Source organism: Apus apus, chromosome 2 (genome assembly GCF_020740795.1).
Source record: "Apus apus isolate bApuApu2 chromosome 2, bApuApu2.pri.cur, whole genome shotgun sequence".
NCBI classification, from domain to species: Eukaryota; Metazoa; Chordata; class Aves; order Apodiformes; family Apodidae; genus Apus; species Apus apus.
This window is the reverse complement of record NC_067283.1, coordinates 46,818,681-46,845,411: the sequence shown is the minus strand read 5'-3', so window position 1 is coordinate 46,845,411 and position 26,731 is coordinate 46,818,681. Positions and strand designations below refer to the sequence as shown.

At 39.3% G+C, this 26,731-nt stretch overlaps 1 protein-coding gene across 6 annotated transcripts in view; it reads left to right on the top strand.

The window, feature by feature from the left end:
* MYRIP (myosin VIIA and Rab interacting protein) overlaps nt 1–26,731 on the top strand; it is a 233,052-nt gene that overhangs the window by 197,930 nt on the left and 8,391 nt on the right. For 4 of the 6 annotated variants that reach the window (XM_051612082.1, XM_051612085.1, XM_051612084.1 and 1 more), the window contains 4 exons: nt 176–825; nt 9,377–9,616; nt 17,569–17,631; nt 24,044–24,238. In XM_051612082.1, coding sequence (XP_051468042.1) covers nt 176–825; nt 9,377–9,616; nt 17,569–17,631; nt 24,044–24,238 — 1,148 coding nt within the window. The remainder of the gene's footprint in view (nt 1–175; nt 826–9,376; nt 9,617–17,568; nt 17,632–24,043; nt 24,239–26,731) is intronic. The other 2 variants (XM_051612083.1, XM_051612087.1) reach the window with 1 other exon arrangement.

Below are 26,731 nucleotides of genomic sequence, written 5' to 3'. Positions count from 1 at the left end.
TCCAGCAGCATGGCTCACAACATGAGAGAATTCACGAAGCAGCACCACTTGCATTTGTTCATTGGTTTTGTTGAACACTCCAATTTGTGGCCAGTTGATTGCAAACTGGCAAGGAAAATGAACTTTTCAACACTGTGACCACGTAGCAATAATTGTTCTTGTTTTGTTTTCATAGATCCGCCTTCTGTTTTCCAAAGCACGGATGGAAACTGGGTAGCTTTGCAGAATGTTACTTTGCCTCGTCCTCGAATGCTTGCCAAACCAAAGAGTCAAGTGTTTGAAGCTTTGGAGAATGAATCCAGTATCGTGTCTGCCTATGATGAGATGGGGTCAGACAGTGAGGATGACTATGACTGGAATGTGGCCTTGAACAAGCTGCGTCGGAGACCTCGGCAATTACCAGGCGATTTCTGTTACACCAACTCCCAGTATGGTACTGAGTGGATTTATGGCAATGATCAGTACCAGGCAGTGACCTCCCCTTCCTCTGGGTTATACACCAATACTGAGACACTGTTCTCTGATTCTGAAACATCTTCGGTAAACTCTTCCCAGGAAGCTAAAGGACCTAGCAAACTTCTTTGGTTACAAAACAGGACTCAAAGCGATATGCCCAGAACAGAAAAAAAACATTTCCATGGAGAACTGGATGTAAATTTCAATCCCCAGGCAACCAGCTTGGAGTTTTCTGACAGCAGTGAGACTGAAGAAGTCTGTTACGATTTAGAAAAGAGATCAAGAAGGTGGAGGAAGAACAAAGCGATTTCTGAAGAATTACGTGAAGGAAAAAATCGCACAAAAGCCAACAAGATGAATTTAAGTCAGGTAATTGTGTTTGAGTTTACTGAAAATAATCTCAAAAAGAGCTAGGCAAAACTAATTGAGCTGTACTGACAATTGACATGTAAATGGTTAGTGGGAGGTGGAGTTTTGTGAGATTTATTCTCCTCATGCCTCATAACTGAGAAGAAGCAAAGGTGAAGTGTTACATACACCATGAGCAGGCTTTGCATCTTGCTCAAATATGCCACTTCCATGAGATCAGTGATATTATTTGTTAGTGCTGTAAGACACAGTACTCTTAAAAAAACAGGATTTGCCAACAGCTAATAAATGTTGGCTAATTACCTGTTTTGTTACATGGAGATTTTTTTTAATTCCTTTGCTCTTGGAATAAGAAGTAACTCTGTGTTCTGTGAATCTTCTATGTCCTGTTTGCAAATGTCCTGATAAAGCATAAAACTAATGAGCAGCAGAAATTCAGAAAGGGCTGGTTTTGAAGTATGGTATAAGTGATGTCTGCTTTTAATCGGGCACTTGTTTATGAGTTCTGGTGTGTTAGGATGTTTACAAATTACTGCCATTTAAATAATTTGTCCTTTGATTAAAAGAAGAGAAGCAAACCAGACCATAACAACTCAAACTTGAAATAACCGATCATACAACTTGAAGAGAGCAAAACACTCCAAAAAACATTTATTTTAAACAAGTATAACCAGTAAGCAAAGCCATCTGTCTGGAGTTTGTCCAGGCCTAGGACTGATGGCATGTAAGGGATTCAGCTGTCCCCCCAAACTTTTTTAGCAGTACAAACACACTTCTAACTAATTACCCAGCTGGATGAGGACAATACTGACCCCTTGTTCAGTTCCCTTGCCCATGTCCTACCCCTCTGAAATCCTTCAGCTGCATCGTTGGTATAGTAGAGTAACAGTAAGCCTGAAGCAAGGAGCTAAGTTCTGTCTTCTCCCTATGCCTGTGACTACAAGCAACCTGATCCAGTCTTTAAAGCCATCTGACCAATTTAGGATGCCTGGAATTTGTGGGTTTTTTTGGTTATGCTACTAGCGTATATTTCCCATGGAAAGGCATCAGTGCAGCTAATCATAAGTCAAGATTAGGATTCTAGTGTTTCAGTAGGTTTTTAAAGCTTGGTAAATTGTTGTTAATTCTGTATCTATTCCATCTGCTTTTAGGAGACAAGTTTGAGTGTTCTGTACTGATCTGTTTATACTCACATCCTCCTATGTTTATAACGTAAAGTTATGTATGATAATGTGCTCTCACAACACATCAGTGGCCATTAGTGACTTCTTAGAACATCAGGCAGAACTACAGGACTTCCAGGGACTGCACAAAGACCATATTTTGTACATAGACTTCTATGTTTCCCTTTCTGGCTTTGCATATTTGTGCATATTCACAGAATAATAGAATCACATATTCTGTGTGTCTGTGTGTGTCTGCATTCGTATTGTGGCCTTTAAGTTTAACTTGTGCTCTGCAGAGTATAGAAGAGCAGAGGTCACAGGGAAGATGTTTTGGAGATGTTCTACCAGTGGAGAAAGGGTGCTTCCAGACACATGTGATGGCATCCTTCGGCAACTTAGCATGTGATTCAAACTGGTGCAGATAATGTTTCTTCTTTCCAACTCTTTTGTGAATTGCCTTGTGTCTCAAGTGCTGCTTATAGCCCTCTGTTGTGCTCAAAAATGCAAGGTTTGGGATTCTGATCTGTTCTCCCCTTCATTTTACCCCTGAGGCTAAAGGACTGTTCCTGCTGTCCAGCTCCCTCAGCCACTGTGGGGCAGGCAGAGGCACAAAGCCTCTGGGATCAACTGTACTGTTTTTAAAGCAGTGAAATTCTCACTAGGAAGTACATGTTTGGGTGGATTTGCATACATTAGTTTGTGTTTGGACATTCACACACACCCTGATGGCTGATTTGACAGCTGGTGCCCACATTTGGAAAGCTGTTACTCCAGCCTCTGGTACACAAGTGCTGTTGGGAGGAGGAATGGACTGGGTGCTACAGTTTGTAGCAAGGATGTTGTAATTCTAGGAAGCCATTAAAATGATCATGAGCATATGGAATATGAGTTGAGGTATGATAATAAATTAGCCAGACATCATTTATATCACTTAGGAAAATGAGATTAACAGGATGTCAGGATTTCATATAATACCCAAAGTAATGTTACCAATCTTGGTAAAATGATTGAGGCTGCAGTAGAGAGCACCCTACATGTAAACTGTTTGTACAAAATGATAGTGTAGTTGCATGGAGAACTGCAGACAGCATAAATTGGGGGAGCTTCATTGTGGGGTCTTAAACCAGCCATAGATTTTCATGTTATACAGAATTTACAGAAACTGGACCAAATGCTCTTCTAAGCCATGCTTCATCTAGGCATCAGACACTAAACAACTGATCATGCATATATTTCTAAGTAGAAACAATTCTTCCTGTTGTTACTGCATTTTAGTAATAACCTTATTTTACTGTATTGTAATAATGATAGGACAATTTGTTAACCATTATGTTTTCATCAGCATTGTAGAAGAGGATATCAGTTTAGCAGTATAAAAGTTAGGATTTCTTTTTTAATTTTCATAGTGCAGGTTGTTTGCTCATTCGTTGCTCTCAGAGACTCACAATGGAAATGAAAAAAGGCCCTCTTCTCTCTCCCTGCTCCAAATCTAGTGAACTGTAAGCAGTAACATTCCAAAACAATTGTGGTAATTTCATAACTCTAATGAGAATTTGTAATAAAGGCTAGGTATTTTTAAATCAAGAACCAGTAGTTAGATTAGGATAATGTTGTGGGATTTTTTTTTAATGGATTTTAGACTCAACACTGGAATGCTGGGTTTGTGACTGAGAGAGAATTCATTATATAAAGTCTGGAGCAACTTGGAAGGGGAAACATGAGAATGGTTGTCAAGTTGTATTGTATTTGGGGAGAGTTTTTTGCCTCTTAATGATAGGCAGAAGAACAACCTGCTTTACTGGGTTGCCTGTAGAGATGCTGTAAACACAAGAAGCAAGATATGAAAACGGTCCTGATAAAACCAAGATCCTACTGTAATAAATTGCTAATAACCTTAATGCTTAAATACCACAGAAGATTGTGCAACTGGAAAGTGCAACATTGTTTTGTAATGATGATTAGTTTACAAATTGTAACTTTTTACAAGAAATTGCAACTCAATCCACTAGTCTTTGTCTGCTGTCGTTATCATTATTAATAATAAGCTATATTAATAATAATAATATTTTATAGTTGCTTTGTTGATTCTGTGATTAACTTTCTGAGAGGAGAAGATGTTGCTTACTGTAGTTGCAACTCTTATCTTTCTAATGGAAAATGAAGCAGCTTAATTGCTCCAAGTGAGGGCAGCGCCCTCATGATGAGTTTGCTTTTTTGATCAGGAGACACCCTCCCTATTAATTCCAGCCCTCCTGCCCTCCAGGCAGATCTGGTCCAAGCCAGCGCTGTCGGAATGCTGGTCGCCACGGGATGGCGCTTGGGATGTAGTTACTGAAAACAGCTGCCGTGAAATTATACCGGCTCTGACTGAGAAACTGCCAGCAAATCCCAGTTTGTGTCTTCTCCTAAAAACTGTTGTTCTTGATATTTGGATTCCTGTATGAATGGAGCGCTCTCTCGGGGGTTTATAGTGTAACATGGATTCGGTTCCAGAGCCTCCAAGCCAGTACTTTGGTTGCTCGTTTTATTTTGGGAATTTATTTTGTTCTCCAGAATTATCAGCCATTTGCATGCAAAGATTTGGGCAGTGTGAATGAGGAAAGGTGTATTTCCTAGTTTATTGTCTGCTAAAGGACTTATGCTTGTGTTAGAAACACTTGATTTTCCTATAGCAAGAAAGGGTTTGTGGCTGTGTTAGTCTGCCACGCCTTCACTGAAGCTGTTTTCAGATAAAGCCCTTTATTCTTGTTTGCAGATTTTAGTATTATATGTTGCTGGTAGATGCAAATGGGAAATTTACACAGTGATATATATGAACAGAAAGATGTCATTGAACTTACCAGATAGAGCCAAAGTGCAAACAGTAAAGAATAATTAAGTTTAAAGTAGCACCTATTAAATAAATAACAATAGTACCTTTCAATGTATTTATTATTTTTCTGTTGTTGTCATGGTATTTTTTAATCTGTTAATCCATGAAAGAGGTACCATCTCCTCACAAGTAGTTCACTGCCACCGTCTGAGCTGAACACAAAAGCCAAGCAGCCTACCAGTAATAGAAACCGCTGAGCATAGCATTGTAGGATGTCATTATCTCTGTGTGTAAGCAGCAACTAACAGGTCTTGCAAATGTAAATACTCCACCTGCTCGTTGTGAGGAGGTTGGGAAACAGACAGGTGGATAATAGACATACCTGGATCCAGCTGTAATAAAATCAATAGTCTCAAGGGAAATCCTCCCCCAAGATAATATGTGTATTCGTAACACACATTTAGCTACTGTGGGGAAAAAACCCCTAGGGATGCCAAGGCAGCTCACATCTTTTCCCTGTGCTGGGAAACAAAGAAAAAATCTCTTTAAATTTCCCCAGCCAATGAGTTAGGAAAATTCTTCTATATTAAAGCAAAAGCTAGAATTGGAAACTTTTCAGTAACAGTGTTTTGTGTGGCTAAGGTAACATAGCAGCTTGCTGCTGCCAAAAGAGGAATACCTCCTTCCCATCTGCTTTCCTGCCTTCCCTCCACCTGCCTCCAGTGTGGTCCAGTATTTGGACCCTTCTGCTGACCCTACCCAGCTCATCACAAATGGGTAAATAAATAAGAGGAAGGTGCAGGATGACTTTTGGCAGCACTAGATTGTTACATTATTTCACCTTGATTCATAAAGCTACCTCCTCCAGCCTTTTTATCCTGCTGAAGTGTGGCAACTTCGTGATACTGTCCTGTGAGGTCTTCCTCCGAAATACATGGGAATTCAGCTGGAGAGCTCTACAGGACTTCACTGAGCTTTGGGTAGAGGCTGTAGAGATCAAACTAAAAGGTGCCTGCTGAGTGTAGTCCTAGGAAGACTGTTACTTTTTCTTGATCAAGAGGAGCTGTGATTCTGCTGTTGTCAGTAGGGATTCTTTAAATGAACTGGTGGTGCTTTGCGCAAGGGTATGTGTACATACCTGCTAAGCAGCTCTATGTAAGAAGCCTTCAGAGGAATCACACACATCTTCCTGCAAGAGGAACTTTGTCAGTAGTACTTCATGGTACAGCAATGAGGTGGAGACGTGGGAAAACCTGCCCCTCTGGACTGCCAGCCTCCCTCATTGCTCCACTAAATTTTATACATATGTTTGTCAGCTTATTTAAACAAGAATAGCAAACTTCTGTCTTTGCACACTTGATCTGCTCAAATATCTGCATAGAATGAGATTTTCTTCTCTCCCTTGCAGACTCAGCCCCAGGGTAATCCATACTCTTCCTGCCTAGACACTGCTAGAGGAAGCATACAGCCCGGGTGCAGAGGTGTCAGAGCTCACTAGCAAGTCTTGTAACCCTAAACCACATGTTTGGGTAGACAAGAGTAGGTTTTTGGAGGCACCTATTAATTAAATGGAAGTAACTCAGGTAAAGAGGGATTCTAGTAATTCGCTTAGACTAGATACATAACTGTAAACAGCTCAAGTTTAATGAGACATATCTCCACTAAACTGTATTTTCCTAAAATACAAATGCACAGTTTAGCCATGCTTTCTATCATGTAAATCCTATAAATTGTGATTGTTTCTTTCATGGGAACGAATCGATCAGCTAATTGGTTCAGCAACAACTTTCAGATATTTTTTATAGTAGTAGTGATATGTGAGTATTTTTCTTTAGCAGATTGTTGGGTGGCGGTTATAATGAGTTGTTGAGTGACATGCACAATATGTCGGGAAAAAAAATCTCTTGTTACAATTTGAGGAAGCACCATTATTATAAATACAGATTTTTATTAAAAAGGTGAAGTGACACCAGTCTTCTAAGTGCACTTAAAAGCCTTTTATAAATGATTACAAAATTAAAGTGGAACCACACTGATTGGAATCTTGTTCTCAATCTTCCTCAGAACAGCTTCTAAGTTAATTTAGCATAAAAAACTTTTTATTCTGCAAGAGCTGATTATTTGGGAATAGAATAAATTTCAACATAAGCCTGTGGTTCCCCTTCTATTATAGTTAGTCACATACTTTCAAATACTAATTTTCCCAAAGGTTCTTCTGTATCCTGAAGGTGAGCTGTAAAGCAATAATTTAGTTGCATAATTGATTCCCAGATAACTGCAAGCAAAAGTTGTCCAGAAAGCTTTGATATTCCTAGACACGAAATAATGTGGTTTACTGTATGAGAGATGAGGACTGACATTATGAACATGATGTGTCAATCCATTAAGAGCAGTTTGGCACGTGGGGTTTGTAAAAGAGTTGCCAGAGTTATTATTTCCCATGAGTGCTGGAGGTAATATATGCATCCATAAATATTGCTGCTGCTACAAAGCAAAGCAAATCTCCTGTTTGTGTATTTTCAAATGGATGGTAAAAAGAACACAGCTTTTAGTCTCTCCAGCAGTGTCTGAAGACTGTCTGCCTGTCACGGTAGAAGAGCATAAGGCAAATAGGAATACCTTCCTGCCTGAGAATTGCTCCTAATCATCCTCTTAGACCTGCTGCAATGTGCCTGCTGCTTCCTGTAGATGAGAAGCTTGACATGAGCTGCCAGTGTGTGCTGGAGCCCAGAGAGCCAAACACATCCTGGGCTGCATCAAAAGAAGTGTGGCCAGCAGGGACAGGGAGGTGATTCTGCCCCTCTGCTCTGGTGAGATCCCACCTGGAGTGCTGTGTCCAGTTCTGGTGCCCTCAGCACAGGAAAGACATGGAGCTGTTGGAGAGGGTCCAGAGAAGGGCCACCAAGATGATCAAAGGGCTGGAGCACCTCTGCTATGAAAACAGGCTGAGAGAGTTGGGGCTGTTCAGCCTGGAGAAGAGAAGGCTTTGGGGAGACCTTATAGCACCTTCCAGTACTTGAAAGGGGCTACAGGAAAGCTGGGGAGGGGCTTTTCATCAGAGAAGATAGTGATATGACATGGGGTAATGGTTTTAAACTGAGAGAGGGGAGATTTAGGTTAGATATTAGGAAGAAATTCTTCACTATAAGGGTGGTGAGGAGCTGGAATGGATTGCCCAGGGAGGTTGTTGATGCCCCATCCCTGGAGGTTTTTAAGGCCAGGTTGGACAAGGTTTTGTGCAACCTGATCTAGCAGTAGGGTTCCCTGCTTCTGGCAGAGGGGTTGGAACTTGATGATCTTTAAGGTCTCTTCCAACCTTAATGATTCTATGATTCTGGGTCCTGAGCTGCATTCCTTATGGCCTCCTTCTGGGTGTTTTTGTCATGATTATTCTCCATTTCAAATAACTCATCACTTTTAAAACCATCTAAATCCAGCTTATTTTATGCACTTGACTGAAGCACTAAACGAAGTGCCTGATTATTCTAAGCTCTCTGTTAGCAGTCAGGAGAGAGAGAAGAGCATTTCCAGAATGCAGCTAATGCTATAGGTGGAGCAGGTTGCTCTGGGAGATGCACGTTTTTCTCCATGGACTGTAGTAGAAACCAGGAGAAATTAGGTCCTAATCAGACAGCACAAATCCATAAAATAAGTTGTTACGGATCTGAACGTTAGTTTTTGGACTAACATCAGATATTTTCAGATTTTCTGCAAGGCTGACCAAACAAACAAAACAAAACAAAAACACCAAAACAAAAACCAAGTCCCCCCCCTTCCACATTATTAAATGCTTTGAAGGCATCCTGCTAAACAGACTTGCAAAAGGGATTTTGCTTTTCTTTTGTTCAGCCTCCAAAGTAAGGAACTTGTCATGATTGAGTCTGTGACACCCATCTTACTTAACTGAGCATCTGAGTACTTCCCACCTTTTAGGATCCAAGAGTAAGAAAATAAGGTGCTCCTAAAGACTGAATTTGTTCCAAGGAGGTTGGTGTTGGGAAAATAATTGTTACTGTAGGGAATCCAACTGTGTAAATAATCACTAGGAAAGCTGAAAATCTTAAATGCAATCATGTAACAAAAGAGATTTTTCAAAATGGTTTCCTATAGTCTTTAAGAAAAACAGGGATAATGCTGAAGACTACCAGGCAGGGAGCTTGAATGTGGCTTTCAAGTGAAAGCTGGACAGAACTGCCAGGTCACAAGTTATTTCATTCCTACACTTCACTTTCTTTCTTTCTGCATCTTGCCTGGAAGTGATGGCGATGCAGTGCTGTGAATGGGAAATGCCAGTTAGGCTTTTATTTCAGTAGTTGTACACAGGTACATTGATGATTTTGATAATTCCTTTTTACATAATGCAAAAGTAAGCAGGAATGATAAATATAATCCAACAGGAGTGGACTTACTGGCATTTTCTGCAAAGACATGCTGATTTCTTATCAGAACAGTTAGTGTGCTTTCTTTTTACCTTCCGTGCAGAGTGACCATGCCTAAACTTTTCTAGGATGCCATTTGCTTTCCTTTCTTTTACCTATACAGTAATTATACTGTTCTTATAATTCCTTTTTAGGATTTTGATGATCTATCAGAAACAGATATAAGCAGTGAAGATCAGCATCATAACATGAAGCCTGATGTTATGGAAGAGGAGCTTAAATCCAGGTTATTTCAGCTTGCTGCTAAAATGAGTGACAAGGAAACATCTTCTGGTGAAGAGCAAGAGTCAGAATCTAAAACAGACCCTGAAAACCAAAAGGAGAGTTTGTCCTCAGAGGAGAATGGCAGAAGTATTCAGGAAGAGTTAAAAAAGGTAAGCAGCCATTGCAGAGCAGCAGCACTAATATTGTAAAAATTAGAATCCAGACTTTTGGTTAGAAAATTAAACACAGTTGTTTATAAAAACCTGACGACCTTTTACACTGGGTTTGAGCCTGCAACCTTAGTGCAGGTAAAGCTTTCTACTGAGGTGTGTATTCCTTCTTGTGGGCCTTCAGCATCAATTCAAAGCACTGAAGTTAGCCTGTGTAATACATCTTTCACTGACATTAATGGAATTGTCTCAGTTTATACTGACTAAGAATCGGCTTATATGCTTTTCATTAAAACCAGATCCGGTTCTTTTTTCCTCCTTGCTAACCAGAAGGTTTAAGTGAGGTTTTTTCAGTCCTTTTATTTGCTCCCCTGTTTTTAGTATCATATAGTTCATTCTGATGTCATAGATTCTTCTTTTGCCTCTCTGTTGGAATATTTTATGCTTCTTTAAGCTTTCCAACCCTGTTTATCTGTCAGCTAATAGGCCTTTGTGCATAGTAACCACACTCCAGTGAAACTGAAATCCAGTGTCAGTTCTGATAATTTATGCCATCTTCTCCATGTGCTATTTCACCCTTAAAACAAGAGTTTTTACTTCATTGTCACTCCACGGGACATACTACTTGCCCTCTTCTCTTTCTACCTCTGAATTTCTCTTTAGATCATGTGGTGTGCTTGAATTTTGGTGCTGTAGAAGCCCAGCACTGCCCCTTGCCAGTCAAGCAAGCTTAACCCTTAGATCCACTTAGGCTCATTCTTGCCTGCTGTGTGTCTTGATTCATCTCTTGGAATCTTGTCTGCACAGCGGCTCAGCTTTGACAAGGGATGTGGACAACTCTCTAAAGGAAATCTATTCAGCATTTGAAAGGTGTTTTGTTCAAATGCTATAAAGAGCTAATGCATCAGGAGGTGGAAAAAGAATCAAGTGATCCTAGTGGATGGCAGGACACTGGCCAGGTGTGCAGGAATGATGTGAGAAAAGCCAGTGCCCACCTAGAGTTGAGTCTGATGAGGGACAGAAAGGTAAATAAGAAAGACTTCTGCAGACACATTAGCAGTAAAGGGCAGACGAGGGAAAGCAGGGCTCGCTACTGCAGTGTCTTGGTGATACAGGACATGGACAAGGATAAGTTACACATCCTTGTTTTCACCTCAGTTTATGGGTAGAATTTTCCCTCAAGTATCCCAGGCCCTTGAGACCTGTGGAAAAGTCTAGTGCAGAGAAGACTTACCCTGGGTAGGGGAGGATCAGATTCACAAACATTTCAACAAATGGGATATACACGTGAACGACACCCGATGGGGATTGTACTCACGAGAGCTGAGGGAGCTGGCCCATGTCTTGGTGAGGATACTCTTGTTCACCTTTGAAAGACTGTAGTAATATGGGGCATTTGGAGCATTGGGTGTTGTGGGGTTTTTTTTTTAAATTTTTACTTTAACAAGGCTTTCAACACTGTCTCAAGTGACACCTTCAGAGACAAACTGATCAAGTGAAGACTGGATGAGTAGAGAATGAGGTGGACTGAAAATTGCCTGAAGCTGGGCTGAAAGGGTTGCCATCAGAGGCTTGAAATCCAGCTGGAAGCCAGTCCCTAGCAGTGTACCCCAAGGGTCTATACTGGAACCAGTACTGTTTAACATCTTCATTATTGACAGAGACAATGAGACAGGGTGTGCCATAAATTTTGAGGAGCAGTTGACACATGGGATGGTTTGGTTGTCATTCAGAGGACCTTGACAGACTAGAGAAATGGGCCAGTAATCTCATGAAGTTCATCAAAGTGAATTGCAAAGTCCTGTACCTGGAAATTGTTATTCCCCTCTATTCAATACTGGTGAGGCCAGTTCTGGAGTGCTGTGTCCTGTTCTGGGCTTCCCAGTACAAGGGACACTTGGATGTACTGAAGGGAGTCCAGTGAAGGGCCACAGAGATGATTAAAAGATTGGGGAATCTGTCATATGAGGAGAGTATGAAACAGCTGGAATTGTCTAACCTAGAGAAGACTCATGGAGTATTTCTTTAACTGGGAATCAAACTCTTTTCAGCTATGTCCAGTGATAGAACAAGAAGCAATAGATACAAGCTGAAATACAAGAAATTCCATCTAAACATAAAAAACTTTTTCACTGTGAGGGTGATCAAATGCTGGAACAGGTTTCCCAAGGAGATTATAGAGTCTTATGTCCTTGGAGATAATCAAACTTGACTGGACCCAGCCCTGAAAAATCTAATTTAGTTAACCCTGTTTGGAGCAGAAGGGTTTGACTAGGCCATCTCTAAAGGTCCTTTCCAAACTTAGGTGTTCTGTGACTCTCTGATTCTGAGTTATTTAAGTACTTAGAACAGTAAGTAAGATGTATGCAGATACCTCCTTGATGTACACCCAACCTTTCTTAGAAAATCAGATAAAAGCTTTATCGCCAGTGCATGTCTGCAGCATTCAGTTTAGCTTGACTTTGGTTCACAAAGACAAACCAACAATACCAAATTACTCAACAGGGTTTATAGGCTAGCTAGGCTATAAAATGATGCAACTAAAGTCCAGAATTAAAGGCTGTGAATAGAACCTGAAATGCTGAAATGCTCCTATACGGTGAACTGAGCACAGAAAATGGCAGATGTATGTTTTGTGGTGTGCTTACTCATCTGCATGGGTCTACAAAGTGATATCAGTTGCTTTTTTCCTTCTCTGATTCTATTATTCCTTTAAGATTTGTATGTCTGTTATTTCAAATAATGAGAAGATTAGTATTTTTTTTCTTCATTAGAATTTCTGTAAGCTTAAGAAAGTAAGAGACATACCAGGCTCAGCAAAAAGGGAATGCTTGGAGTTCCTAATTCTTTATTGATTTGGGATGAAAAAAAGAGTCTTAGTCATTCATGGTTGCAGTTCATATTCTTTCTCTCTATAATAAAGAAACCAAAATATCCCAGTACTATTCATGGTCATGACTTAGGCAGAATTGATAGTGGGATGTGCTCCAGCTGTAGAGAAACAAGCAGGCTGCTTTCATTCTTATTCTTGACAGTTGTCCTTAAAGGTGATTGAAAATCTTCTGACACATGCCTTCTCTTTGGAAAAGTGGCTGACCAACATCTTACAAGGAAATGCTGAAGATAACGGTGTATAATACCAGTTGTTGTTATGGTAACTTAAAATACGAAGACCTAGCTAAACTCATAAAACATGCAGTAACTTTAAGATGAGTCGGTGGTGCGTCTGAATAGAGGAAAGCACAGAAAACACATTTTCAAGAAACCAGTAATTTTAGATGCCTTTAAAGTCGGATGCTCCAATATGCTGTCAATATGCAGAAGCCTGATATTTGAAGAATGCATATGCACAAAATTACAGATCTTTCAGACTGGCACTTAACGCTGTAAACCAGGGACCCAGACTTCTGACTGGGGCATCAAGTTTCAAATTAGGTATAGAGAAGAATTAGGTTACACAGAAGCACTAATTCTGGGCCATTAAAATGACAGCTCAAGTGCTTACAAATGGCTTTGAGCTTCTGAACACAAATTAAATACTGTATTTTAGCCATGCTGCTTGTCTGTGTTAGCCTTTAGTCTTCTATTTTCAAGTTAATTCTGGAACATAGTAGCTACCTTAAATCATAGAGAGTTCCTGGTTATAGTACACCTGACTATAGAAAAAGATTTCAAAAAAACATTTCTTTTTTATTGAATCACTGGATATTAAGTACCTGGTGCTCATGCAAATCTGACTTTCACATGTCTGCACCTTTAAAAATCTGGACTTCTGTATCTAATGGAAGATGGGAATCTCATATCATCACATGTTGAGCTGATACTTTTAAAAGGGTATTTAGTGTATTACAATCTGTAGCAATAGCCAGAATTGGCACATCTTGAGCAAGAAGTTAGCTGAAGTTATAAGCTAAGCTCTTGAGTTACATGTCTACCTTTAAGATAAGAGTCTGAAAATCCTGACATGTGGGATACTTGAGGATTTAGGTGGGTGTTAATTAACACAAGGTAATTTTATGCCTTAGACTTAAATCCACTTCAACCTTGAGCACAGACATTTTCAGTATTTCTAAGTTTGTGGTTGCCTGAAATGGTCTTGTAGAGATTCACAGCTCTCCAAAGTAAACATAATCCTGCAGCAGACTTATTTTTATAGCTGACGTTTTCTGTGTACTGAGCTGCAGAAGTAGTTCATGGTCTTTTGGGGGTATGCAGATCTCTGGAAAGCCTACTTATCTCAGTAGTGCAATGAAAGGCCATGGAGTGCTCTGTGCTCAGGCTAGAAGTAGCCTTCAACCCTCTAGACTACAGGTGTGAAAAAAGCAAAAGTCACACTGTGCAACTGTTGTGCTAATGAAGCATCTTGTACTAGTATGGTGATTTGCACAGTTCTTTCTGCCTTGTTCTTTTTTATAATATTTATTTGGGAGGGGGGGCTTGGTGTTTTGTTTTTGTTTGAGTTTGCTTCACCAACCCCCACCATCCCATAAACAAAATCTAAAGAAAAATAAGATGTAAATCCCACTGGAATTATCTTAATGACACTGATCCTGAGAGCGGCAACTATGATACATGGGATGTATTTAGTTCTTGCTGTCCTCTATCCTCTCTCCTCTTTCAATGCTTTCATGAAGATGAATAGGCCTGGTCAGTATTTCATGGTATACCCCAGAACTACCTTCTAGAAGGCAATTTCATAGAATTATAGAATGATTTGAGTTGGAAGGGACCTCATCTAGTTCCAACCCCACTGCCACGGCAGGGACACCTCCCAGAGCCCCATCCAACCTGGCCTTGAACACTTCCAGGGATGGGGCATCCACAACTTCCCTGAGCAACCTGTGCCAGTGTCTCACCATCTTCACACTAAATAACTTCCTCCTTATGTCTAACTTAAATCTTCCCTCTTCCAGTTTTGATCCATTACCTCTTGTCCTCTCCTCACAAGCCCTTGTAAAACATCCCTCCCCAATTTCAGCAATGCCTAATGCAGACTGCATTTTGAGTGTAGTCTATCGTGGTGACCACTTTATCAGAAACTATAGAGATACTGTTTAAAAAACATAATATCCCCTGCCTTTTTTGCAAATTGCCCCACATTAAAAAAAAAAAAAAAATGAAGTTGTTATTAAAACCTTAGCTGTATTTCTGGGTTTGTCTCCTTCTACTTTGTGCTCCTACTTGCGTAATATGTGCAAATTAGTAACTTCAGTGAACTTCAGTAGTAATGTTGAGTTTCTCTCCTCTTTGAATTAGTTGGATGCAACATGCTGTCATGCTGTGTGCTCAAGGAATTTCCTTTAATCCCTTTATGCATTTACTTCTGCTCAGAGACTCTTAAGACCAACACTTAGTAACTTTGTTTAAATCCTACTGTTTTCTGTTGACATTATTACACAACTAGGCATGCAATAGTTCTCTGAATGACAGCCTGTAAGTAAGTTTAAGTAGCACAGTAAGATCCTCTTCCCTAAGTGAAACATACAAGTTCCGTGTCAGTATGAGTAACAGCATAAATATTCTCTCCATAAAATACTTAGGCATTCCTTCTCTGGAAACATCTGATTCATCTTTGGTTTTATAAGCTTTATTTAGGGGAAAGTATGTATTACAACCATCATCTTCAGGTGAATATATTATTTGTTTAGAGATAGTACATCTTACATTTTTCACCAGACAAATAAGCACTTTTTGACTACTGTTATAATGAGCTTGACACTAGTTAGAAAATCTGCCTGACACCTCTACTGGGAATAGCCAGTAGCTGTGGGTGTGGATGATGCTGTGGATGATCAGAGGAGACAGCCAGCTCCCTGGTGAGGTGTCTGCTGGTGGCCATGGCTGGGGCTGGCCATGGAGATTGTCGCCAGGGCTCAGTGTGGGATGTGAGGTGAGGTGAGGGAGGGCTCATGGGACGTGGTTCCTGGGGAGAAACATGCTCATGGCCTTGATGGGGCTGCAGAATGGCAGTGAACATGTGCAGTCCTGTGTATCCCAGATGTGTTAAAGCATCAGGGTAGGGATGGCTATGATGGTACAACAGCAGTGCTATAAAAACTAAAGAGCCTGTGGCTGGGTGTCCCTTAATCATGTGTGCTGGTGCATACGCCATCCTCATGTAGTAGTTTTTGTGATTGTCATCTTGCAGCTCCCTGGACTGAAAACGTTGCTGAGGAACTCCTGGGAAATTTGGTTGGTGTGTTGTTGAATGACAACAGAAAAAAAAAAGATGTTGGTTAAGGAATGTAAAACAGTGGCTTTTCATTCTAAAAGAGTTACGAGACTTTAATCTTCACATTGGTCTAATGGATCCACAGTTTTAAGCTCTCAGTTCAACAAAGCACTGAAATATATGTTCAGTTTTAAACTGACCATTCAGAAGTTTGCTGGAAAAAAATCCCATTCAAGAGATTTCTCCCATGTACTTACTATTGGTTTTTGGTCTTTTTTATGGAAAATTAAGTTGATCCTAAGTTTATTTTGTTAAAATCTGACTGTTTGGTTTCAAGCAAAATAGTTGCTTTGAGACCGTAAACATTTTTTTAATAAAGTTTTCAAAAGTGGGCAGTGATGTTTTTGTTCTTCTGATTCTCACCCTTTCTGGGCTCAATGCAGTTGCATAAGTATGGATATAGATAGTCCATCTGAGATGCCTGAAGTTATCCCCCAGGGCCAGAGGAAACAAGCATCTCCCAGGTCTGCATCATATCTGACAGCATTGGTTGAAAATCCTCAGATACTTCAAGCTGTTTCAAATTACACCTTGTCTGCCTGTGTTAAAGCAACTGAATCAAAGCCCTGTTGAATCTACCTGGAGAAGTGCAGAATAGGTGAGATGTCAAATGGCTTCACACGGGGAATGCAGCATCTTTGTAAACAAGATTTTTACAGTCTCAGGTTTGATGCTCATGCTGGCATGCACACCCAAGCCAGCTCTATCTAGCCTGCGTGCAATGGGAATCGCCTTCAGTTGTCTGATCACCAAAGCTTCATTTACTTAGGAAGAAAATGGAAAAGCCGTTTTACAGATACAGTTGTAGTAAATTAGTAGAAGCCGTTGGAACAAAATGAGGGGAAAATAAATGGTAACAAAAAGAAGTTACTATTTTCTGGTCTTCTTTTGTAAGCAGCCCGGAGACATGGCAGTGACAGATCAGCTCTTTCAGATCTAGCTGGAAGAGTTTCAAGCAAACCCTGCTCCCCAGCTGGATGGTGATTCTGTCACAGCATAGCCAATAGGGCAACTGTGGTTGTGTCATTACTTCAAGGCAAAAGCAGTTTGTTTTGTTTAAATAGACCTAAGTAAATTAAGGGGATTAAGGTAAGCCTGCTGACTTCACAATGGAGAGGGGCAATATGAAGGGTTTTACATGTTCATTCTGGGACAGTGGAGTACAGGAGAGGGACAGCAGCAAACAGTGGGAGGTGTTTTGGAACAAGCGGTCTTAACTCAGCCCAGGTGTTTCCAACATGAGTATGTGACTGTGCCATAAGTGAGGTACAGACCCTTTTCTAACTAGAAACAGGCACGGTGTCAAAATTGCAATTGTGTAGACCCAACATTTGAAGATAGCTGGCTTTTCTTTTTCGTAATAGTGCTGCAAAAGTCTTTTTCTATTGCTAGTGCCACTTTTGTTTTGTGATAGTGGAAATTAGTATTTCCAGTCTGTTTCATTTTATAATAAATGATATGTTGTTTGCAATATCTGCCTTAATGAGATGTGTTATTCTAAATCCCACAAACAGAAATAAATTAGGCATTTCTATATTTTAAACATATTAGCAATAAATGTAAAATCTACACTTTATGGTATTTTATATTGGCTAGTTTCTATAACTTTGCTGTTCATCCTAAAGTTCTCTCTTAAGTCTGAACCTATATAAATGTGAACCTCTGTAGCTGTTAACATAACTTTTCTGCCTTTTTATTTAACTGCTTTCCCACTATCTAGGAAAAACAAAAGGCTTTTGATCTTCATTTAAAGTTGCAGTTTTTATCCACTGTATTGCAGCAGGTGAGAATGCTTTGTTTTGTCTGTGTCTTCTCACATCTCTTACTATGTAAGAGATGCTATAAAGTGATATTGAGGGTTTCCACATTTCCCAAGCAAAATCTTAAAATATTTTCCTGGAAATATCAGGCCTGAAAAATCATACTTCCCGTCCAAAATCAGTAATTATTGAAGAAAATTAGTTTAGAATTACAGCTAGCCCTGTATTATGATGGGAGTGATGAGTATGAAGTAGACATGTGGAGCAGACTGGCTCTCTTACTTGGTTTTGTGATGAGAATTTGGTTTTATGGGTAAAGAAGAACAGTAGGCAAGGATAAGGTGTATAATCTTCTTATTCTTATGTACTTACCTGTATTAATAACTTTGGAAGGAAAAAAAAAAATCAGCAATAAGATTTTTAGCAGTTTCTGACTGTAGTGGTCTTCAAAAACCTTTCTCAGGTCTCAATTTAAAAAAAAATAAACAAAACCCCTAATTCATTGTAGAGTTTGTACAGAGTAGGCACTTTTTCATATTGCTGCTAGTGTCTATCATTTACCATTCATCTAGATGGAAAGAGGTTTCATATTCTGTGCTATTTGAATCTCAGCTTATGAGAATCAGATATTAAAACAGATTTTCATTTTATTCCCTGAGCAATATATACTTTTAAAATGCATGCAATTTTTAATATGTCATGTGTAGTCATAAGCAAATTAATTTTGTAGTGTTCTCTCAGTCACAAAATAAGAATCCCTTTTTTGTGTCAAAAGTTGATGCTTTATTCAGCAAAATACTCCTCTCAAGTTGTTCTTTTTTCCTTACTCTCAGAGTTAAATTTTGTGCTATAGATTTAATCACCTTTTAATCATCTTGGTTTCCTTTAGTAAAAATATCAATAATTATTTTAAAGAAAAATTATTTTTGCATTTGTGCAATGGCATCAACCTGTGTCCATTATAGATACTCTTACAGAATCCTGGGTGGATTTTAGGATTTAAATATTTAATTTCCTACTTGGACTATAATTTTTCACCTCTTGGAAAATAATTCCTTTCTTGTGATTGTAGGCAACTTGTCTCTAGAAATGAGGTATTCTAAATTATTAGGAATAACATCCATAACTAGATTAGGACAGTGGATTGAATTTGTTAGTAAAAATCTAGTATTCAGAATTACCTAGGATGATCAAAAAAGAGACTGTATTTCTTTGTGTCATACTTTGCAGAAGGCCAGTAGAAAAATAGCTCACTGTGTAAGATAATTTAACTTTCTTTTTCTAAATGAGTGCTCATAAATGAAGACATTGATGTTAAGGTCAAGGCAGGAAGTATTAAGCTTGCACAGAAGAGTATTTTCTTACAGTTTATAAATATTAAGTATACTTATAAGTATGTAAGTATCAAGTATAAATCTTATAGTTTATCACAGTATACTTGTCTTCTATCAAATATCAAGACCAATTTTAGCTGCTTTCCCAGTCTTTATACTGATGAGTGGCTAGGGTTCACTTTCAGGCCAGAAGATCTTTCGAAAGTTGGGCTGGGCCATTGATGTTTGGGCGCTGATGGTTCTGTTCTTCCCAGACTCTGACTTGGCCAGTATCCCAGATCTTGCTTGCCTGTGAAGGAGATGTACTTTTGGTGGGATTTTCAGGGCCTTCTCAAAGCTATTCAAGGAACTTTGGGGATTGTTCAGCCTGGAGAAGAGAAGGCTCCAGGGAGACCTTATTGTGGCCTTTCCAGGCTTATAAGAAAGATGGGAACAGGGTCTGTAGTAATAGGACAAGGGGGATTTGGTTTTAAACTAAGTAAGGGTAGATTTAGACTAGATATCAGGAAGAAATTTTTTACAGTGAGACTGGTGAAACACTGGAACTGGTTGCCCAGAGAGGTGGCAGAAGCCGCATGCCTGGAAACACTCAATCTTATATAGTTGAAGATGTCCCTGTTCACTGCAGGGGGGTTGGACTGGATGACCTTTGAAGGTCCCTTCCAACCCGAACCATTCTATAATTCTAGGAACTCCCACAGAGTGGGGAGATGAAGAGGCAGGTTTGGCTTTTCATCAAGTTTGGATTCACTCAGGTTACTCTAAAAAAAATGAATCAATGAGTGGCATAGCAAAACTTGTCTTCTGCCCAGCTCCCCTCAACTCCCTACAAAAAAATGAGGGTATTGACTGAGAAACGGGCATGCAGCTGGGAGGGTGGTAGAAAGGCTTGAGACCAGAGCTAAAAATTATACACAAGTCATCACTGATACTGTCAATACTGCCAGAGCTGCAAGTTTCCTGTGCTCTATTTCTTGATCTAACTGTTGATGTCAGCTGTTCTGCATTGAATTGCAATCACCACCTCCCATGCCAGTTTAATAGAGCCTAATGGTGCCATAACATCATAGCAGTAAAAAAGATAAAATTATATAAAAAACTTAAATTTTCTCCACAATGTTCTCACTTCAAGTGATGGAGAAGTTAACTACTTTAGGAGAATTAAAAAGAAAAGCAATAATGTTCATGCAAAGGAAACAATGTGGAGACATCACAGGCTGCTGAGATGCATACAGGGACTTAATGCTCACTTATTCTCAGCGGTTTGGACCCTTATATTGCTCGACTTTAATCTTCCTACTTTACTTCTGTTACCTTGTGCAAGGATGCAAATCCTGTTCTATAAAGGACCTTCCAGTGTAGCATCCTTAAGTTAAAAAAAAAACTAAAAAAACAACACCAAGCAAAAAAAACAAAGGAAATATCTTAAGCATCAGGAGGGTAAAGAAAGAGGCAGAAGTAAAGGGAAATGGCTAACAGCTAGCAAGAGTTAGCTTAGATCACTGAAACCTTTATCTTCAGCAAACAGGAATCCTTTCAATCTGTCCAACCACATGTAGAAATGACAGCAAAGTTTTCCAAGATGCTGTTTGTTATATTCGATACACACAGGCACATATTCATGTCTGCGTGCTTGCACAAACACACATTTTAAGTTTTTCATTGGTTTGAAAAGTGTTCCACAAAGAATTTAGGAAATTGAGCATCTGCCTTCAACTGTGGCTTTAACATACTTGTGAGCATGGACGCTAATTATCATAAAAAGGATGAGTGTTTTCTTTGTTCTGTTAACCTCTTAATTTTAAATTCAATAAAAAAATCAAGATTTTCACACCAGCACAAACATTTGAATTTGAATCATCTGCATCAATTTTGTTTGGGAGGGGTGGTGTTAGGCCAGAAGTAGGGAAGGACAGTCAAAATCAGAATGCATCCCAGTGTTTTGAGAAGAATGGTTGGCCTTAGCTTTTCCATGCTAGATATTTGTAATAGAGGTTGCTTTCTGTGCCTGTTACATCCATATTAATTATTTGACTTGCTTGACAAGACAGATGGAAGAAACTTCATCATGGCTTGATAGCTGTCTCTCTGAATCACCTATAGGTGTTAACAATGACCTTTCCTGCAAGGGCAAGATAAATTAGACAGCTAAGAGATCTTTATAGTAATTTGAAATGTCCACCTACCAGGATGATCTTGGTGTGTGTGTGACTGTGAATTTCTGGTGATTTTTATAAAACCTTGTAACTCCTAAGTTTAATGTGGGTGGTTGGGGAGGGAAGAAAGTTGTGCAGCACTAAAACTTGAGGACAATTTTTCTTCTTTTTTTTCCTTATACATGTTAAATAATTGTATCTAGAATAACCCACTAGCTTTGCAAACTGGACATTTTAGAACATGAGCTGTTTGAACAGCTTTTGACAGCTGCCCAAAAAAGAGGTATAAATTTATGCCAAAAATGTGAATTGAGGAACCCTGAATTCTCCACATGTTCATTTTATATCTCCCTTGGGCAAACATCTCTTCTACCTTCTCTGCAAAATACAGCCCAGGGCAAAGCGGGCAAAGTTCTAAATACCCTTAGCAGAAAAATCACAAAATTTTGATTTAAATACATTGAACTAGGCTGGACTTGATGATCTTAAGGGTCTTTTCCAGCCTTGGTGATTCTGTGATTCTGTGAACTATTGCTTGTGCTCTTAGGTTTTGGGAGATCAATTCTTCAGATATACTCTAAGGACAATCACTTTTGCTTGCCATCCATTTCTTTATGGTGTTTAAACTCCAGTACTGTATCCTTTTCAGGCTATAAAAGCAGGTTTTTCACAAGCTTAAAGAAAAGCTTTAATGTTGTGACTTGTGTCTAGCTGCATACCTGCAGGCAGGGATCAAGATACCTTCATTGATGCAAACACTTTATAACAGCCATCTAGCTGCCTTGTGCAACAATAAATGTGAACCAAGTCTTTGGTTTTAAAACTCAAATAGCATCTGCCACAAAAGAACTTTTCTCAAAACTCTAAAAAAGCTAAAACTCACATTTCTTTTTCATTGAACTTTTCTTCCTCTCTCCATTACAAATTGTGAAGGTAGGATATTTTACTCAATATCTTGATTTCATAAAGCTTCCTATCAGAACACTTTACCAGGAAAACAAAAAACAAAAACCCTGGTAATAGGTCTGTTATAAATTACAATATGGATTCTCATATTCTGGTGTAAGAACACCTTTTTCTAATGTAATTTAATATCTTTTTTGAAATCTGTTATTAGCTACAAAGGATAATCAAAAATTTAAGAAGTAATGAACACTCACTTGAAGTAAGGCTACAGTTCTTGAAATGGAGAACATAGATCAGAGAAGATGATGATGAAAATGTAGTATCTGGCCTTTATCCTTTTTTGTTCACTACTCATAGAACAGAATAAGGGTTAGGTACTTGTAAAAGCAAATAATAAAACAAAGTAACATTGATTTTGTCTTCTGTGCTATAAAATTATTGATCTGTTTTTAACCTAATTGGCACTTGGAAAATAAATGGAAAAAACAGTAGGCTATTTATGGGATTCAAGTATTTGTTCTCAGAGGCCTAGGCCTGCTTGTTTGGGACTGTGTTGGCTGTCTTAACAAGCTAAAGATCTGGCTGCTGTAGGACACTGTGTTTGCTTTATTCTCCTTTTATTTAACCTCAGGTCTCTAATTATTTCTTTTAATTTGGAGAATTAACAGTGCTAAAGATGCCTTAATTTATTGATATACAACAATTGAGTACACACTGCTAAAAATGTAGTTTTTCAGTAAAAGTCTTACCTAACATAAAAATGAACAGCTAATTACAGGAAGGAGTGAATAAAAAAGGTGTTTGCCAGTTAAACCCACCAGTTTTTGTGAAGCAAAGGAACATTATTTCTGCTATATCCTGCCTAGGAGCCCAGCAATGCTGATTAATGCGATGTTTGCATAGCACACACATTTTTAATCAGTTATACTTTTCTGTCCTACAGAATTTACTGTATAGAATCCAAAGACTGTCTGTTTCCTCAGTTTTGATCCTCAGATATTTTGTTGGTGGACAAATTTAAAGATGGGTGGGCCCCTAATTCACATGCATAAGTATTTGAAGTTTGAGGAATGAATTACATTTAGTTCTAAACTTCCCACACTTTCTTTTAGGCAAAGAAACACTAAAGGATTGCACATAAATTCAGTGACATTATTTGTATTAGTTTCAACAAGCTTTGGCTCACTCTCCAAGCTGTATAGTTTGGATGTTGAGCTTGGTGTTTGAGGGTAGATCACGTGAAATTTTGTTGCCATCAAAGGAGCTGGGCTGAAGCCTGAGGCTCTTTGAGACTCATCAGAATCAGGATAGTTAATTACAAATCAGGAACACTGATAACAGGGCTTACAGTTGTTAAGAAAAAAAAACACAACGACAAAGACAAATCATGGATCAAACTGCATGCTTTTCCTTGGTATTTGATATAATTTGTTTCATAAATATTAAAAAAGGTAAATTATTCTTTTTTAAAATGAATATACAACTATACATGGTTATAGCTCAACTTTTGTTTTTTGGGACTATCATGTAATTCATAGGAAACATCTTGTTAAACTGCCATCCTGATAGGGCTGCACTCCTATGTTTGCAGCTGCAATGCTCCTGGATATAGGGAGACAGATGATTCCACATCTCTTTGCCAGTATCCAAAAAAGGAAGATTGTGCTTTAATACTTGATTAAAATGCTGTTGCAAAAACAGCCTTTATCTAGCTCACTTGGATTTTAAAGCTGTATAGTTCTATACTCCCTAGGGATAAGATTTGGACCATCCCTCCAGTAGAAATTGTGTTGTGGAAGAACTGCATGTGTGTGTTATTTTGCATGCTGTATTAGTGTGCACACGTGAAAAAGGAGGGAGACAAAGAGAAGTAGATTCCAATTTCATTCCCCAGTTCCTGTGCCTGTTCACAGCAGTTAGCCAGGTACACTGTTTCAGCATGGCTAAAGCTACAGCTGTTAGCAAGGTGGTTTTACACATTACCCCTCTGTGTTAATTTAATGCTGTTGTTTTCTCTGTCTACTCCTGTAACACAACAGAAGTACTCTGCTGTCTCTCTCTGCAACATATCTACAGAGGTCCTGAAAGTCATCAATGCCACTGAAGAACTGATAGCAGAATCCACCAGTCCCAGCGATTTCCCAGCTGACACTGAGGACAGAGGAAGAGGGACGTTCCCTCTGGGGACGGACCCAGTCAGACTGGATGAGCAGCTCACCACACTGGAAGAAAATGTAAGAACATGAATCAGTATGTGAACGTGTCATGTGTGTGAGTGAGTGCAACTCTGTGTGTGCCAACTGGAAAGGGAAAGCATGTAGGCAGCATCAGTGGATGTTCAGAATCAATTCTGGGTTAAACAGACAAACAGAACAAAAAGTCCTATTTTAGAGGGGTACTCAGCTGTGGTGTTTGGTGGGTTTTTTTAATGTGTACTTTGAACCCTGTGGAGGAGGAGGAGAGTTGGATGTGTTGGGTTTTACAGTTTTTGAATCTCTATCTCAAGAATTAACTTAAGCCATGCAAACCTGATACTTTGAGACTGCCCGGTTCCTTGCTGACACCACAACTCTCCAAGTCCCACTGCAGCCTTATTTCTGTCAGGACAGGTAGGGAAAGTATGTCCCCAGTTCCACAGAGAAGTGAAGGAGCTCTTCCTCCACCCACACTTCCCCAGCACACCACGTTGAGCACCTAAGGAGCTGGAGCTGCCTGCTGCACTGTTAAAGCGAGCAGGCTGGAGAAGCCGAATGAAACAAAAGTTTCTGTTTGGCCATGTCTGGATCACCCATCCTTTTTCATGAGTACTTGTCATCTGCAAGGAAAAGTGTCACGCTGAATCATAGAGGGAAGTCACTACTCATTGGAAATTTTTATGCCCCCACCTAATGGAGTTGGTACACTTGGAACTTTCGATTTTCTCTTCTTCCTACATTTAACTGCATATATTTCAGTGATTTTTCCCTTCATTAGGAGCTTTTAAAGATCTCATAGGTCTCTGGGCTGTCCCATTATAACATCCTAATCAATTAAAAAATAGATAATTGGTTTTCTTTAGCCACTGGAAAATTTTCAAAGATGGAATCTCTTCTTGGGGGATAAAATCAGTTTCCTTAACAGAAATGCTTTTCCACAACAGCACCAGGCTAGGGACTGAGGAGGAGGTAATTCATGGCAATGCCAGCCACTCCTGCCACTGAGTCTGTCCTACTCCAGAGCCTTCCCACCAGTCCTACAACTCACCAGTCCCTCTCATCACACTTTTTCTGAATTCAAATCTCCCAGCCCTGCTTTGGTTCAGAGGTTCCCAAGCTAAATCCTATCCCTCCTAACCACAGCTTCTCCAAAACCTTTTCCATCTCAGACATTTCCCTCCTGCCCACACCAACAGGGTGCTCTCCAAACCACCCCAGAGCACCTTCACTCCTCCTCAGCCAGCTCCCAGTCATAAACTAATCTCCAGACCTCTACTTCCCACCTCTGCTCAGGCTTCCCAGACGTCCCACTGTTCAGCTTCTCTCAATTCCCTGAATAATCTTTAAGGTACTCAGCTCAGCCTTCCTGTGTCACCACACTACATCTTTCTCTGCCCCACGTGGGATTTTAAGTAGATGGCAGAACTTCATTGTTTCAAGATTTCACCACCATACTCCATAGCAGAGCCTTTAGAAATCCAGGAATCTGTAACTTTTCCCAATGCAATGGGGGGATGCATGCAGCATATCCTCTTTGCAGCAAATTTTGGAAGAGGATCTTGGTATATCTAGACACTTTGTTCATTTTTGCTTTGTTAATTTTGTAGCATTCTGGGGACTGTGCACGTATCAGTGGGGAGAATGTAAGGCCACCTGTACCAGCACAGGTCGGGAGGGTTTTAGCAGAAGTTTTGTGTACCTAAATGGTAGTAAAATAAGTCTCTATAATCCAAATGTGAGCATATGCATAAGGGCATAATTTAGTGGAGATCTGCAAGTACTCCCTTGCTGTTTGGAAGCACAACAGTGTTCAGGTAATGAATATTCTTTAAAAAAAAATCTTTTATTTGGATCTAGCTGAGAAATGTTCAAAAAACCTGAAATTCAACAAATGTAGGGGCTGATTCAGTTACAAAAACATTGATGACCCACATTTTTCTATCAGTCCTATTTTCTTTAGATTTGTTTTCCCCCTCTTGAAAAGTACAACTTCTTGTGCAACGAATTTTGGCACAGCACTTAAATGCATCTTTTCTTTAATTTTCTAAAGATACTTCTGTTCATAATGGTCCCTTTTCTTCTTTCTCTGAGCTTTTACCCATGATAGGGAAATTTTTTTAAATCACCTTTTAATCTGAAGTGGCTGTGGTATGTCGCACCAGAGAGATGTATCATTTAAATGAATGAAAAGAGCAATTAAAACCCACAAAATCAGAGGCATTTCTATTTAAAACAGCATGTTAACTTCATGGCCCACCTGTGTCTCCAAGTACTTCAGCTGTTAAAGGGATCACTTGTTTGTTCTAGGTGCATTTTTCAAAGATTTGATGCCTGCAGTCAATAATAGAATTAAAAAATAAAATTAAAAGTAACCACTTAAATCTTAATCTAGCCATTCTCCACCACTTTTGATCATAAAGTCGCAGCATGGCCAGAAATTATTTGAATACCCATGATGACAAAAGACTGAATGGTCTAGGAATTGTGGGCAGGTATAATGACTTGAGTGGAAAACAGGTATGAATTAAAGGA